Here is a 12925-nt window from a genome sequence, read left to right on the forward strand (position 1 = left end):
AATCAGCAGCAAGCTTGCGGGATACAAAGACAGGGAGATATATTCGGTGCAACCAAATCACTTGAGTGATTTCATACATTCTCCAGAGCAGTTCACTTCAATAACTGTGACACAAGACCAGCATGTCGCGTGAGAGACAAACAGCAAGTGGTGTGATAAACTTCCCAGTAACCTAGCGTCTTTGAACATCGTTATGGCTTATGGTGTAGATATGACCAGCCCTGCTCCATCTGATTCCCTAACTTTCGATTTGTGTGTAACATGTTCTGACCAGAAACATTGACGTTGTCACTACGATCATAACATCTAGACATTAAGCATTACATTGTCTCGAAAAATGCATATTAGTTAAGATAATAGGTTCTGTAAAGCGAACGAGGGAACTTTTTATAAGACTGGTTTATTTTTCAATGACAATGGTACAGACAAAATGGATGCATAGACAGGAGAGGAAAGACAAAGGGAGAGGGGTTCTGAAGTCATCAAATGCATGGATACCACCAGAGGGAGGGAAAGAGTCAGCAAGGCAAGAGTACCAAATGGAGTAAAAGATATCGTATCAAAAAAATTCATTTTTTTCATATATATATTTATATAGGACTAGTAATTCTCTTTTAACTACGCAAAGCAAGGAATGCCCTTTTTTTATTATTTTTAAGCCTCGATTTCTCTAAAAAGAGCCAACTTTATTCAAAGAGGAGCCAACTTTATTAAAAAAAAAAAAAAAGACAGGCTGGACATGAGCTGGGCTTGGCAGGGCTTTAGAGGAGGGGCCTGTGGTCCTGTCCAATGTGGTATTGAGTCTTGGTGTGGCGCGGTTGGGCTTGTCCAGGGGTTTGAGTGCTCGCATGAACCAGCCTCAGCGTGAGAACGTCTTGCCCCTAGAAAAAAAAGAACACACATTTTAGACTAGACATCTGGCCTCCAAGACACTTTAGTCGGCAGCTCTCCCTGCAGCCTATTACTTAATTGGCAAGCGATAAAACCACCAGGAATGATTACACACCTGTGGCGGACCCTTCACATATTGCTGCCTTAATATTACATCTAAAAAATATGATGTTTTCTCCACCAGGTGCTGCGAGGTGTTGTGTGTTCAAGTGGTCCAATGTTAGCATTGACTTGGGTTTGCTTGAAAAACCTCAGACATGGTTTGAATATTGCCATCCATCAGTGAACCCTAACCAAATTGACTGAGCTTGACCAATTCTGGCAAAGACAATGGACAAATGCTGCCCTAAGAGTTGTGCAAAGCTTGAAGGACCTCAACTTATTCCCAGCTGTAACACCTGCCAAGGATGCTTCTAACAGGTTTTAACACTGGGGTGTTGAAGACGTAAAAATCTAACGTATTCCCCATTAAGATGTAATTCCAAGGAAGCAAAATAAACAAAGGCTAATTGACGTCCTAGCCACAGTAAATGGCATACCTTTAACATTTTTGAGGGAAACCCTCCAATGATAGGAGTTTGAAGGTACATAGGCGACACACTTGTTGAAATGTTTCCATTGAAAGATACAGCAGTTAACCAAATGCAGATAGGGTTTTTCTTGACTATCATGTCATGGGCCTTTCACATTGTCATTTTCCGAAGCGTAACGAATATTAGCACAAGACTTCTCTGCAGGCTGTTCAGAGATGCCACGCCTTCCCGCTAAATGTTGACCAGACTGTCAACAACCTCTGACCAAACCCCTAATTGTGACACAAGACTACACCCCTGCTTGTTTTAGCCCAGCCATCCCAGAGGAATGGTAAAGTCCCTCCACCCAAAGTGCCAGTTAAAAATGTATCAAGTGTATAAGGCTCTCGGGTTCAAGAGAGTGTCAGCGCTGGATCCACACAAAGGGATAGGTACCAAATGGTTTATCTGCGTGGGTATGTTCTACAGGAACCTTGTTAATTTGGACGAAGCCCACATCAATCAGCACAGCTAGCGTAAAATCCATTAGCGATTGGTAGTACATGAAAAGTGAAAAACAAAACACCCACGCTCTCTCAATGGCCAGTTCCAAAGAAGACCTCTGTCACAGTAGACTGCAGACAACTTCACAGGAGGCTTTAAAGGAATCCTCTTTTATCAGCTGCCTTTTGGCAAAAACTACAAATGAAATGGTGAAGTGGGGAAGGGAGGACATAAAATGACAAAACATTTTTTATTGTTGCCAGGGAAGGTGAGATTTGGGGAGATCGTGGAAGGAAACAATACCTCATGTCGATCCTTCAACGACAGATGATTTATTGACAAGAAAGAACAGACTGAAGTCTCTAACAAAGGTAAGAAATGTGACATCTGAGATCAGAGCACACCATCAAACACACATCAAAACACTGTGCTGTGGGTTTGCCAAGTTTCTGTTTCTCAAAGGCACAAATAAATTCCTCAGAGCTGTAGTGAAGAGAACCTTTCCAGTGTATGACAAGATAACATTTCGGACACATTCACCCAACTTGCTGTTCTCATTTATCCATGAAAAAACAAATCCGTTGCCACAAGCTACAACATAAATAAAAGCCATGTTCTAAGAGGCAGTATTGTGTGTGCACGTGTTTAGTCGTGGAAAAGGCAGAAAACGTTAGAGTAGGGGTATACTATCTCAAATTAGAATCAGGTACACCAACATAGGTGGAAATAAAAATAAAAACATTAGTGAGCAACATTAGGAGAGCTGACAAAGATGCTCAGGCAATGCCGCACACCTTGTTTTCATATTCCATAGTGTCCCGGGGAATTCCATATTGTACCAGAGAATTCTTGATGAGAATGTAAGGCCATTTGTCAAAAAGCCGAAGCAGAACATGGATCTCACAATAAGACAAGTCAGGCCACAACAGAATTGCTCAAAAAGAAGAAAAAGAGGTTCATGGAATGGCAGCCAAAGCACATATCTCAATCCCATCGAAATGTACTGCAGAGAAAAGTGGGCAGAAATTCCTCCTAGTCGTTTTAAGAGAATGATAATTACGAGAAATGGCTGCATCAAGTTATTTCACCCAAATGGGGAAATACCAAATACTGAAGCTAGTGATGTACTTCTTTCTTCTGCACTACGATATTGCATTTCCGCTCATCTTTGATGAATAAACGATTGCAAAGAATGAACTTTCCGTGTCATTTGTTAAATTAGGTTACCTTAATCTGTCCATATTGTCAAGATTACATTTCCATACTTTCCAGGGGATGTAATAACTTTTTCACATGACGATAGGTCATCTACAACCAGTGAACCAAATGGCTGACAATGGAATATGCCATACCTAGGTTCAAGGTTCAAGTAGTTCCATCGGCTCCAGGCCAGCTCAACTGAGCAGTCGAGGACTGCCCCCACGTAAGGTATGGTTCACAGAGAACGTGCACTGATCTAGGATCAAGCCCTCCTGATCTGCATAATATCATTAATTGTGATCTAAAAGGCTAAACTGATCTTAGAACAGCATTCAGAAAAGGCGCGGTGAGCAGTGGCAGTAACTTACGACATGGTCTTCATCTCCTTCTTCTCAGCGTCTGGCCGGGCCCTGTTCAACACCTTGAGGAAGTCAGAAGTCTTAGCCCTCATGCGTGTGTGGATGTAGGCCTGAAGGGGACAGTTAAACATAAGAAATAATGATATACTGAACCCACGATTTCACTGAAAGGCACCCTCCACAAACCACAATGATACCAAGTGTCACACACCAAAGTAATCCAACCAGAGTACGTCACATAACTTTGAGCAACAAATCAGACCCACAAAGAAAACCATACAAAGGAAGACACTTGGGCTGGAAGTAGCTAATATTTTGATTATTGATTCATTTGTTGATTACTACGTTGATTAATTGATTAAGACAACATGAGGTGCTCCGGGATGCTCGGCTGAGGCCACCAAAAACCCTGCGCAATTTAAACGAAGTGTGGAGTGTGAAAAAGTGCTCATGGGCTCGCCATCAGCTCAGGGAACACTCAGCCTGAACATCCAGGGCTCGAGTCCTGAGAATCGAGTTGTACCCATCTTTCCACTGGTGTAGCCACAACTGTTTGAAGGCTACTAACGCTTCTCCATTTCCTTCTCCTCTGTCTGCATCGTCACACCCAAACGGGGCCACTGAGCCAACATTATAAAATAATTCACAATGACCATCCTAACATACACCAGATGGTCACAACATCAGTGTGTGCTGTGGGCGGCAGCCAATAGGAAGTGATAGACATTTTATTACACAAGAAGTACAGTCTCCATTTGCTAAGCCTTTAACGACTTAATTGAAACAGCTCGCAACCCTCATATAACCTAAACGACTGAAGTGGTTGTTTGAAGCCATGCCAGAAAAGCACATATTTACATGCGCCGAGCATTTTACGGAAGGAATCCCAACAGAAACCTTTTAAATGACAGGGGCAGGAGTTTTACCATGTCAAACCCACCCATCCACCCATCAGCCTGAAGCACTTGATTTACTGGTTGAACTGCAGGAGATGCTCACCTTGAAAAACAGTTTGGCAGTGGAGGCATCAAGCTGTGAACGATTTATTCATTCATTATCTGTCCTAGCTACTTCGGTCACTACTCCACAACCAGTGAATAGTAGTGGTCCGATGTAAGTCAACGTGCTTAAGACAAACGTACGAACTGTAAGGCACTCTGGATAGGAAAACCTGCCACTTGACTAGAATGTAAAACGTGGGTATAGCAGTACACTAGACTCAACTTGGAAGACCATGTGCTAGTGGATATTACCACCCATGTTCAGGTTTAGCACAGCTGGTACTAAGGGCCCTCAAGCAGACGACAGCAGCAATGGCCAGCAGTGGGTTCTAATAGGGTCCTAGCTGATGCAGCGGGATAGCACGCGGGATAGCACTCGGGATGGGGGGACTGACCTTGGAGCACTTGATGTGGTAGTGCAGGTAATCCCTGAAGGTGTGGATGAGGTTGATGGTGTTGTCTCTGGCGTTGGCGTTGGTGTGTCGTGGGAACAGGACTGGAGAGGACGGGACAAATGACAAGCATCACTAAAGCAACTTTGGAAGGGGTTGATGAAGGCCTTGATGTTGAAATGTACTATAAGCAAAAGTTTAATGCTCGTCCATTGTCTGATTTGCTTCATGCCACTAGTTTATTACTACCCTCATCTAGCTGCTAGCTTTTACAAATGGCCTTGGTCGTTGTGAGGTTTGTCAGTCTGAATCTGTCCGACCTGGGGTTCGGTAAGCCGGGTACAAACCGAAGGTGATGTATCCGATGTTGTCTCCCACGGCGGCGTCAGTGTCCTTCAGCTCCAGGGGGGGCTCCCGGTGGCTGAACAGAACTTGGGGGGCTGTGTGACTGGCCCGTCGCCCTTCCTTAAACTCCTACACACACAGACAGACAGCTTCACATACGCACTCAACCACACTTCCAGGAATGCAATTAATCAGGTTCTGTTCTATTAGGTGACTAATAGTGTGTTCATTTGATAGTGTTCATTTGATAATTGATAATGCCTTGTTGTTAACACACATAGTTTCTTCATTCCTGTGGTTAATTCGCCCCAGGCAGCAATGCAAAGACACGCGTTGGCAACTTTCCCTCACCTTCACTACTGTATTCACAGAAGTTAAGTGTATCCTGTATATTAATTGTATGGACGTACGGTAAATGTGTGACCAAGCTGGTTTTAAATGACGAGGCGGTTTCCCGTCAAGGGGTCCGATGGTGCCACAGGATAAACCTTGTTTTTACCTGCATGAACACTTTCCCAATGATGACGTCGTCATCGTCTTTGAACACTGTGCTGAACACCACGGTCACCCTGTCCTTCTTCGCCTCCAGATACCTTTGAAAACAAAACATAGACCCAAGTTAACCGCCGTTAACTGCCTAGTTGACACGGAATGCTGTTGAACACTACAGTCTAAAATGTTGTTCTGCCTTTACAAACAGGAGCATGGTTTCCCTATGACCTATCGGAACTATTTCACATATTGCTCCCCCGAGCGTGTAATTTCTGCATAAGCCAGAAGGTTTGAGAAATCTAATAATGTCCTTTTTTCTGTTTGGTCTAAGATTGTGTGGTTTTTCATCTGGGCAGTGCAGTGGCCACCTACATGGACTCATCATCTCTGTAGTGGACCACCGCCCTCTTCTCTCCCTCCTTGCCCTCCTCCTGGAATTTGAAGTACTTCTCAAACACGGACGCGAAGCAGTTCCTCTTCAGCATGCCCGCCTGGTGGATCACCTCTTCTTTGTTGGCAGGGACCGCATCCAGGTCAAAGAGCAGGGACACGTTGTAGCCTGAGATGGCAATCATGGTCAAGACAAAACCATTAAAGCTGTTATTAAAGCCATTGTTCAATAGAATTATGAATGTTTAATGACCCTTTCTAATGCATTCCAACTATGACACGGTGACAATAAAAAGTCTGTACTGGCGAAATCCAAACGTTTTGGCATAAGAAATGCATGTAGTCTGATTTTGGTCAACCAAACACTCCATTACCTACTAAAGGCCGGTAAATGTAATCATGGTGGTTGATCTGGGAGAATCCTCCTGTTCATCTAACTGAATGCACCTCTACATTCCTGACTTTTTTGTAAGTCCTCTGACAATCCTTATTTAGTTGGAATCCACATTCCAAGGTATTCAGAGAGATAACAGATAGGAGGGGAGGGGGGGGTTACCAGAGGATGATCCTTACTGATTTGTACTCTGGAAAACACTGAGGTAACGATTACAGAAGTTACCCTCAACGTTACCGTAACACAATCGCTGTGTGAACAGATTTTAAAGAGTTGCCAGAGGCACCTCCGTAAGAGTCTGGCTGCAAGACAGTCAACTGTCAGTTGTTCTCAAGGAAGTTGGTGACATTAACCCTGCCACTGGGGTAAATTACATAAGGAGCGTGGACTGTCATTACAAAGCACTTACCCGCCTCAGGTGAAACCAGGAAGTTCCCATAGACCCTCTTTAGCAGCTGAAAGGAAAGAGGGATTTGGTGTTTTAGCGACAGAGATGGCATTTCTATGCAACTTTTCAGAGTTAGAAACAAGTAAAGCCTGGGGTCTGAGTGTGGGAAATGGTAAGGGGAGAAAAAGAATGCCTGTTCCCTCACATTATTACCCATCAGTGGCCTATGTAGACTATGATCTGTGCTAATAGGAAAGAATACCATTCTGTCAGTAACCTTGTTACAATATCATTCTGTCAGTAACCTTGTTACAATACCATTCTGTGAGTAACCTTGTTACAATACCATTCTGTGAGTAACCTTGTTACAATACCATTCTGTGAGTAACCTTGTTACAATACCATTCTGTGAGTAACCTTGTTACAATACCATTCTGTGAGTAACCTTGTTACAATACCATTCTGTGAGTAACCTTGTTACAATACCATTCTGTGAGTAACCTTGTTACAATACCATTCTGTGAGTAACCTTGTTACAATACCATTCTGTGAGTAACCTTGTTACAATACCATTCTGTGAGTAACCTTGTTACAATACCATTCTGTGAGTAACCTTGTTACAATACCATTCTGTGAGTAACCTTGTTACAATACCATTCTGTGAGTAACCTTGTTACAATACCATTCTGTGAGTAACCTTGTTACAATATCATTCTGTCAGTAACCTTGTTACAATATCATTCTGTCAGTAACCTTGTTACAATATCATTCTGTCAGTAACCTTGTTACAATATCATTCTGTCAGTAACCTTGTTACAATATCATTCTGTCAGTAACCTTGTTACAATATCATTCTGTCAGTAACCTTGTTACAATATCATTCTGTAAGTAACCTTGTTACAATATCATTCTGTAAGTAACCTTGTTACAATATCATTCTGTAAGTAACCTTGTTACAATATCATTCTGTAAGTAACCTTGTTACAATATCATTCTGTAAGTAACCTTGTTACAATATCATTCTGTAAGTAACCTTGTTACAATATCATTCTGTGAGTAAATGAAATGTTTTTCTTAATTGTCAGTGGATATTGATAACAATTTGGTCAGTAAATGCAGTTCAATTATTATTTATTTTTTCACTCTATATATGCCAGACTTCCCATTTTGCTGCCTTAAAATGCACATAGTGGCTAAGAATTCAGCTTCTCTCTGCTGTTTACTTCTCCAGACTATAGATCCAAAAGTTGCGCACAGGTGCGTAGATTTTAAGAGGAGACTTACTCTGTGAACTTCACTTCTGGTTCTCTACATACACCAAGTTAAAACTGAATGGTGTCCGACAAATTGCCACAGGGTTTTTATTTCTGCTTTTAAAGCAGTGGTTCAGCTTAAGATATGTAACCAAAGTGCAAATAGAGAATAAATGCATGTGAAATGCCTGAGCTGCATGAATGCAGAATGTTCTGGATTTTTAAAGGGGCAATATGTAAGATTTGTACTGTACTACAAGCATAAAAAGAAGCAAAAATTACCAGTACACCTCTGCTGTTAATGTTTTAAGTTAAAGTTTCAAATAGTTGTTCTCCACAAGAAAGTGACAGACCACATCCCACTTTTAGTTTTATGTCAATCAGTTAGCAATGACAAATATTCTCTTTTTACTTGCTTTAGACACTCGCAGTACTATCCTTCCCACCCTAAACCTAGCACGTCCCATACTGGCCTCGTACGGTAAAAGAGGAGGAGACAAGTTGTGTTATTGCTTAGAAACAGGATTCGACAGAGTGCCCCTTTAATGAGAGGACCACGCAATAATTATTTTAATGCCAACTAGGTACATCTGGACAAAATAAATCTTATTTCAGACAAAAAATAATATCCCAGGTCAGATTTTCAAAAGAATAAAGTATGTTTTCCTTTTGAACATCAACATGGACTGTGTTAATTTCATGTTTCTTTAAACTCTAAAAACCTTCCCTTGCCACTGTTGATGACAATAACTATGACATGAGACTGGGGGAAGTGGGGGGCTGTCAGAATCAAAAGGAATATAAAAGAAGATATAAACTGGGATACAAAAGCATTGTGGTGACAGACAACCGCACACATTTGCTTGTGAATGTTTTCAGGCGTTCTATATAGTCCCGGCTTGTCCTGATTTAAAACATTTGAGTATTTTTAGCCATCCATTATTCCAAACCTAAAGGTACTGAGCTTGTTCAATTTTCACAAAATAACTTTGGATATATGTTGCCTTAGGAGTCATCCAAAGTATTATGCCACATGATTCACAGCTGTAGTGGCTGCCAAAGCTGCTTCTGGCCAGTGTTAAGTTATCAAGAATCAACAAAGGCTTTGGCACATTTTCAAAATGTGGAGTTGTTTGTTTTTAATATTTGGAATCATTCTTTTTTTTTTTTTTTTAAATGTACTCTACAGGGGGAAGAACACTCAACTGTAACTGCTTGAAGGCTTTCTGTGAAGAGTGACATATGTCAAAAACTGAAAATATCTTACAACATGAGATTTTTTTGCGGGTTAATGAAGAATGTTTACAAAGGTGTTGCATATGTAGTCAAACATGTTCTAACAAGATCATCAACTGCAGTAAAACTGAATTCCACAAATACTATCCAATGCAGAAAGGACATACGGTACAGATTTCCTACTGTCAGTTCAGGTCACAGGACAGGGATTTGGTCTAGTTCCATTATAAAAATACATTTAAACACCACCATGTTATTGACGTTATTTTAAATATTAATTGTACTCAACGGCTTGACAATGTTGTAGTGAAACCTATCCAGTTTTCAAATCCTGCAAGGCTCACAGAGTTTAAGAAAACAAGGACTGTTAGACTACTGAAAAGAAGCCACGGTAGCTAGGGCTTAGACCCAGCAGTCTGTCAGCACTTCCTCCCACAGGATGAGTCAGACAGCACTTCCTGTTTCTATAAGAAAGCACTACCGCCACTGCTGCTTTCTTCCATAAAAGGTTAGGGTAAAAACCATTCTCATTTCTGCTTGACAGATTATTTCAGTTTCTGCTTCCCACATAAGAAATGCATATTTTCTGACACTTTTTATTAGAACTGAAAGATGGCGAACCGTCGGTTAGCTTGGAGCCATCTGTGTAGGTTGAGGACCTGACCAGGGGTGATACAGATGTTGGAGATGCCCATCTCTCACATTAAAAAGGGACAGGCTGAAGAATTTGACTTGGATAGTATGTTACTCCTTCATGTTAATGTGTGCATGCGCATCACAAACACCCGACTCACCTCGTCAGCTCCGTGCTCCTGTAGCTCCTTGTAGAACTTTAGAGAGATGCTGACCATCAGCTTTGTCTTGTCCCCATCAGGGTTAGATATGTGATAGAGGACACCATCGAAATCTGCAGTTCATACAAAAGCTATTTGTTTACATATATCAACTTGGACAAGTCACTCCTGGAAATAAGGAAACTAAAGCGTAATGCTGACGTAACGGCATTGGTACTGTGTGGAAATATTAACCACTATCCCTGAACTCACCTGCAAATGTCACCTCCACTGCCTCTGGTTTGGTCCTAAAAATAGAGGATTGTGTGTCAAATATATAGTGAATGCATGACAACCAAAAATTCGGACAAGCTTAACTGGGAAGGCCTTATACTATCATCAACCAGTATAACAATATTCTGCATTGCAGTAATGTTAGCATATCCGCGTAAACATATTTTAGTTCTGGTGCAACTCGAAAATATATTTTAAGTCACCACTCCCTGCAGTTTAAAAGCAGTCTAAAAAATACATTCGCTGCAGAGACTCGCCCAGAGTTGAATTAACATGACCCATCTGGAGATGTCGGAATGCGGAAGTCGCCAACAAGGCCCTGGGCAATGGCTAATTGAAACATATACTCGATAGCAGCTAGCTAATACCTAGTCTGACCTTTCGAGAATGTATTTATATGATTTTCCCGTAATATAGCGAATTAACTCAACGCAATACCAAGATACACCGTTCCTAATTCAAAGGGAACTGATTGGCCAACTAGATTATTAACCATGAACAAAAAGAAAAGCAGGTTCCCGTTTCCTAGTTAGCAATCTGGATTAACATTTTAAATATTTACTTAGTTTTCCACATCATATGTATTAAAAATATCTGGTTTATTAAGACCACTGTAGTGAATACAAAAGAACATACAAAAATTTGCCACATTGTCTAACGTTATCTCCAAAATTGACCAGGCGGACTTCACCCGCACAGCTAGCAGTCTAGCCAACAGTAGTAATCGCTAACTAGCTAGCCAACCACACAGGAACAGACACACCCCATAATTCCAGCCAAGCGATGTCACTTGCAGAAGCGCTTACTACTTATGCAGACAAACCAGCATATCATGTGTCAGAACTATCTATGCTGTCAATTACAGGGGTGCTTGTTCTATCAACTATTAATTGCATTTAATACTGGCTAAATATTAAGATAAGGAAAATGTTAGCCATTCGGTTGCTAGGCTAGCTAGCATGCAAGCTAGGAAGTCTTGAACAACGATTTCTCACCCATTGGATGCGCCGTCAAATTTCAACGTCAGCGTTTCTTCTATAATCCGGTTGTTAATTTCTAGCAGAATCATTGCAGCAGACGCTGGTTGGGACCCGGGAATACGTTTGAAACTAAATATCAATTTTATTTTAGATTACAAGGCTTCTTTGTGTCCAATTCTGCGAAAGTATCTTCCCTGACAGACCCGCTTCCGCCTGTCGGCTCTTCCGCGTATTTAATTCAGGACCCCAAAGGCAGTTTACAGCACTGCCTGTGTAATTTCTGCAGATTTTGCACCATTGAGTTTAAACGTGTATTTCTTACATTTTTAATAACTACTATCCTCCGTTGGGTGTTGTTTCCTTCAAAAACTCTAAACACATTTTACATCATCCACGGTCCCTAGCATTAAACCAAGTTGGTAACGTAAGTTATGTAATGCATTTAATGCATGTAGATGTTGTTTATTTATAAAATATTGTAAACTTGTTAAACGGACATCCATTCTGGTATCTTTGAAGTATGTCTTTTCAAAACATTGAGGGATGCATTTTTCAGACTTCGAAAGAAGATCATGTATGGATGTTCAAAACATTTCAGATGACAACCCTACATTTTATGGAATACATATTGGGAACTCCATGGTTCCTGCTCAGACTTTCCCCCTCCACTATTCAAGAATCACCCCTCCTTATCAATTCTCACCCCTCCACTAGTCAAGTGTCAAACTTCCTTCTCACACCTCACTCTTCACTTAGTGAAGTGTAACCTCTCCTCCTCAAACATTACCTTTTGCGTAGTTAATTAGCCCCCCTTCCATCGCAATTCTCACCTCTCTCATAGTCAGGTATCAGTACTGGACTTGTCAAATGTCATCCGTCCTTCTCATCTCTCCCCTAGTCATGTATCAACCCTGCAGTAATCAAACTTCATCCTTCCATAAGCCTCACCTGGTCAAGAGTCAACCATGCACTAGTTAAACATTTCCCCTTCACCTATAATTTTGTTTTACCTTCAGTTCATATTGCCCACTGATTCATATTGCCCAGTTTAATTTATTAGTCTACAATGCATTTTAAACAGCAGAAAAAATATATGTCACTGACTGCAATGGCAGTTCAGTCACATTTGAACAATGCATGTGCACTATTGTAGTCAACTGTATATTATTGCATGATAATTTCCATTTGTGTACACTGTATTCTATATTAGTGTCCAATTCTATACTGTGTGTTTTTTTTGCTTGAGATCGGTGTGCCTAATTATATGTGCATTTGCTTAATTTTGAGACTTGGCATGAAATATATTTCAAAACGCCATTTTGAAACATTTATTTATTTTTTAACAATGGGAGGGATTTGTCAATTTGAACTTTGTGTCAACTTGTTTTGTTCCTTTGCAGTGTAATGTGAATTGCAACTCTGTGGAAGTCACCCTCTGAGTTTTGTCAGCAAAGTCCTGTACACATGACTATGGAGGGCACCCCGAGCGTACAGGTGCTGGTCATATAAGTAGAATATCAT

The 12925-nt window shown here is 41.1% G+C and overlaps 1 protein-coding gene across 1 annotated transcript; it reads right to left on the minus strand.

Annotated features, from left to right (window-relative positions):
* Nucleotides 1–380: 380 nt before the first annotated feature.
* arpc2 (actin related protein 2/3 complex, subunit 2) lies at nucleotides 381–11658 on the minus strand. The gene is made up of 10 exons (XM_010893148.5): nucleotides 11420–11658; nucleotides 10404–10438; nucleotides 10152–10264; nucleotides 6890–6935; nucleotides 6069–6255; nucleotides 5704–5797; nucleotides 5207–5333; nucleotides 4863–4963; nucleotides 3476–3576; nucleotides 381–881 (listed from the first exon to the last, which is right to left on the minus strand). The coding sequence occupies exons 1-10, from the start codon at nucleotides 11491–11493 to the stop codon at nucleotides 860–862; spliced, it is 900 nt and encodes a 299-aa protein (XP_010891450.1). The 5' UTR covers nucleotides 11494–11658; the 3' UTR covers nucleotides 381–859.
* Nucleotides 11659–12925: the final 1267 nt, after the last annotated feature.

This window comes from Esox lucius, chromosome 22, assembly GCF_011004845.1.
Source record: "Esox lucius isolate fEsoLuc1 chromosome 22, fEsoLuc1.pri, whole genome shotgun sequence".
NCBI classification, from domain to species: Eukaryota; Metazoa; Chordata; class Actinopteri; order Esociformes; family Esocidae; genus Esox; species Esox lucius.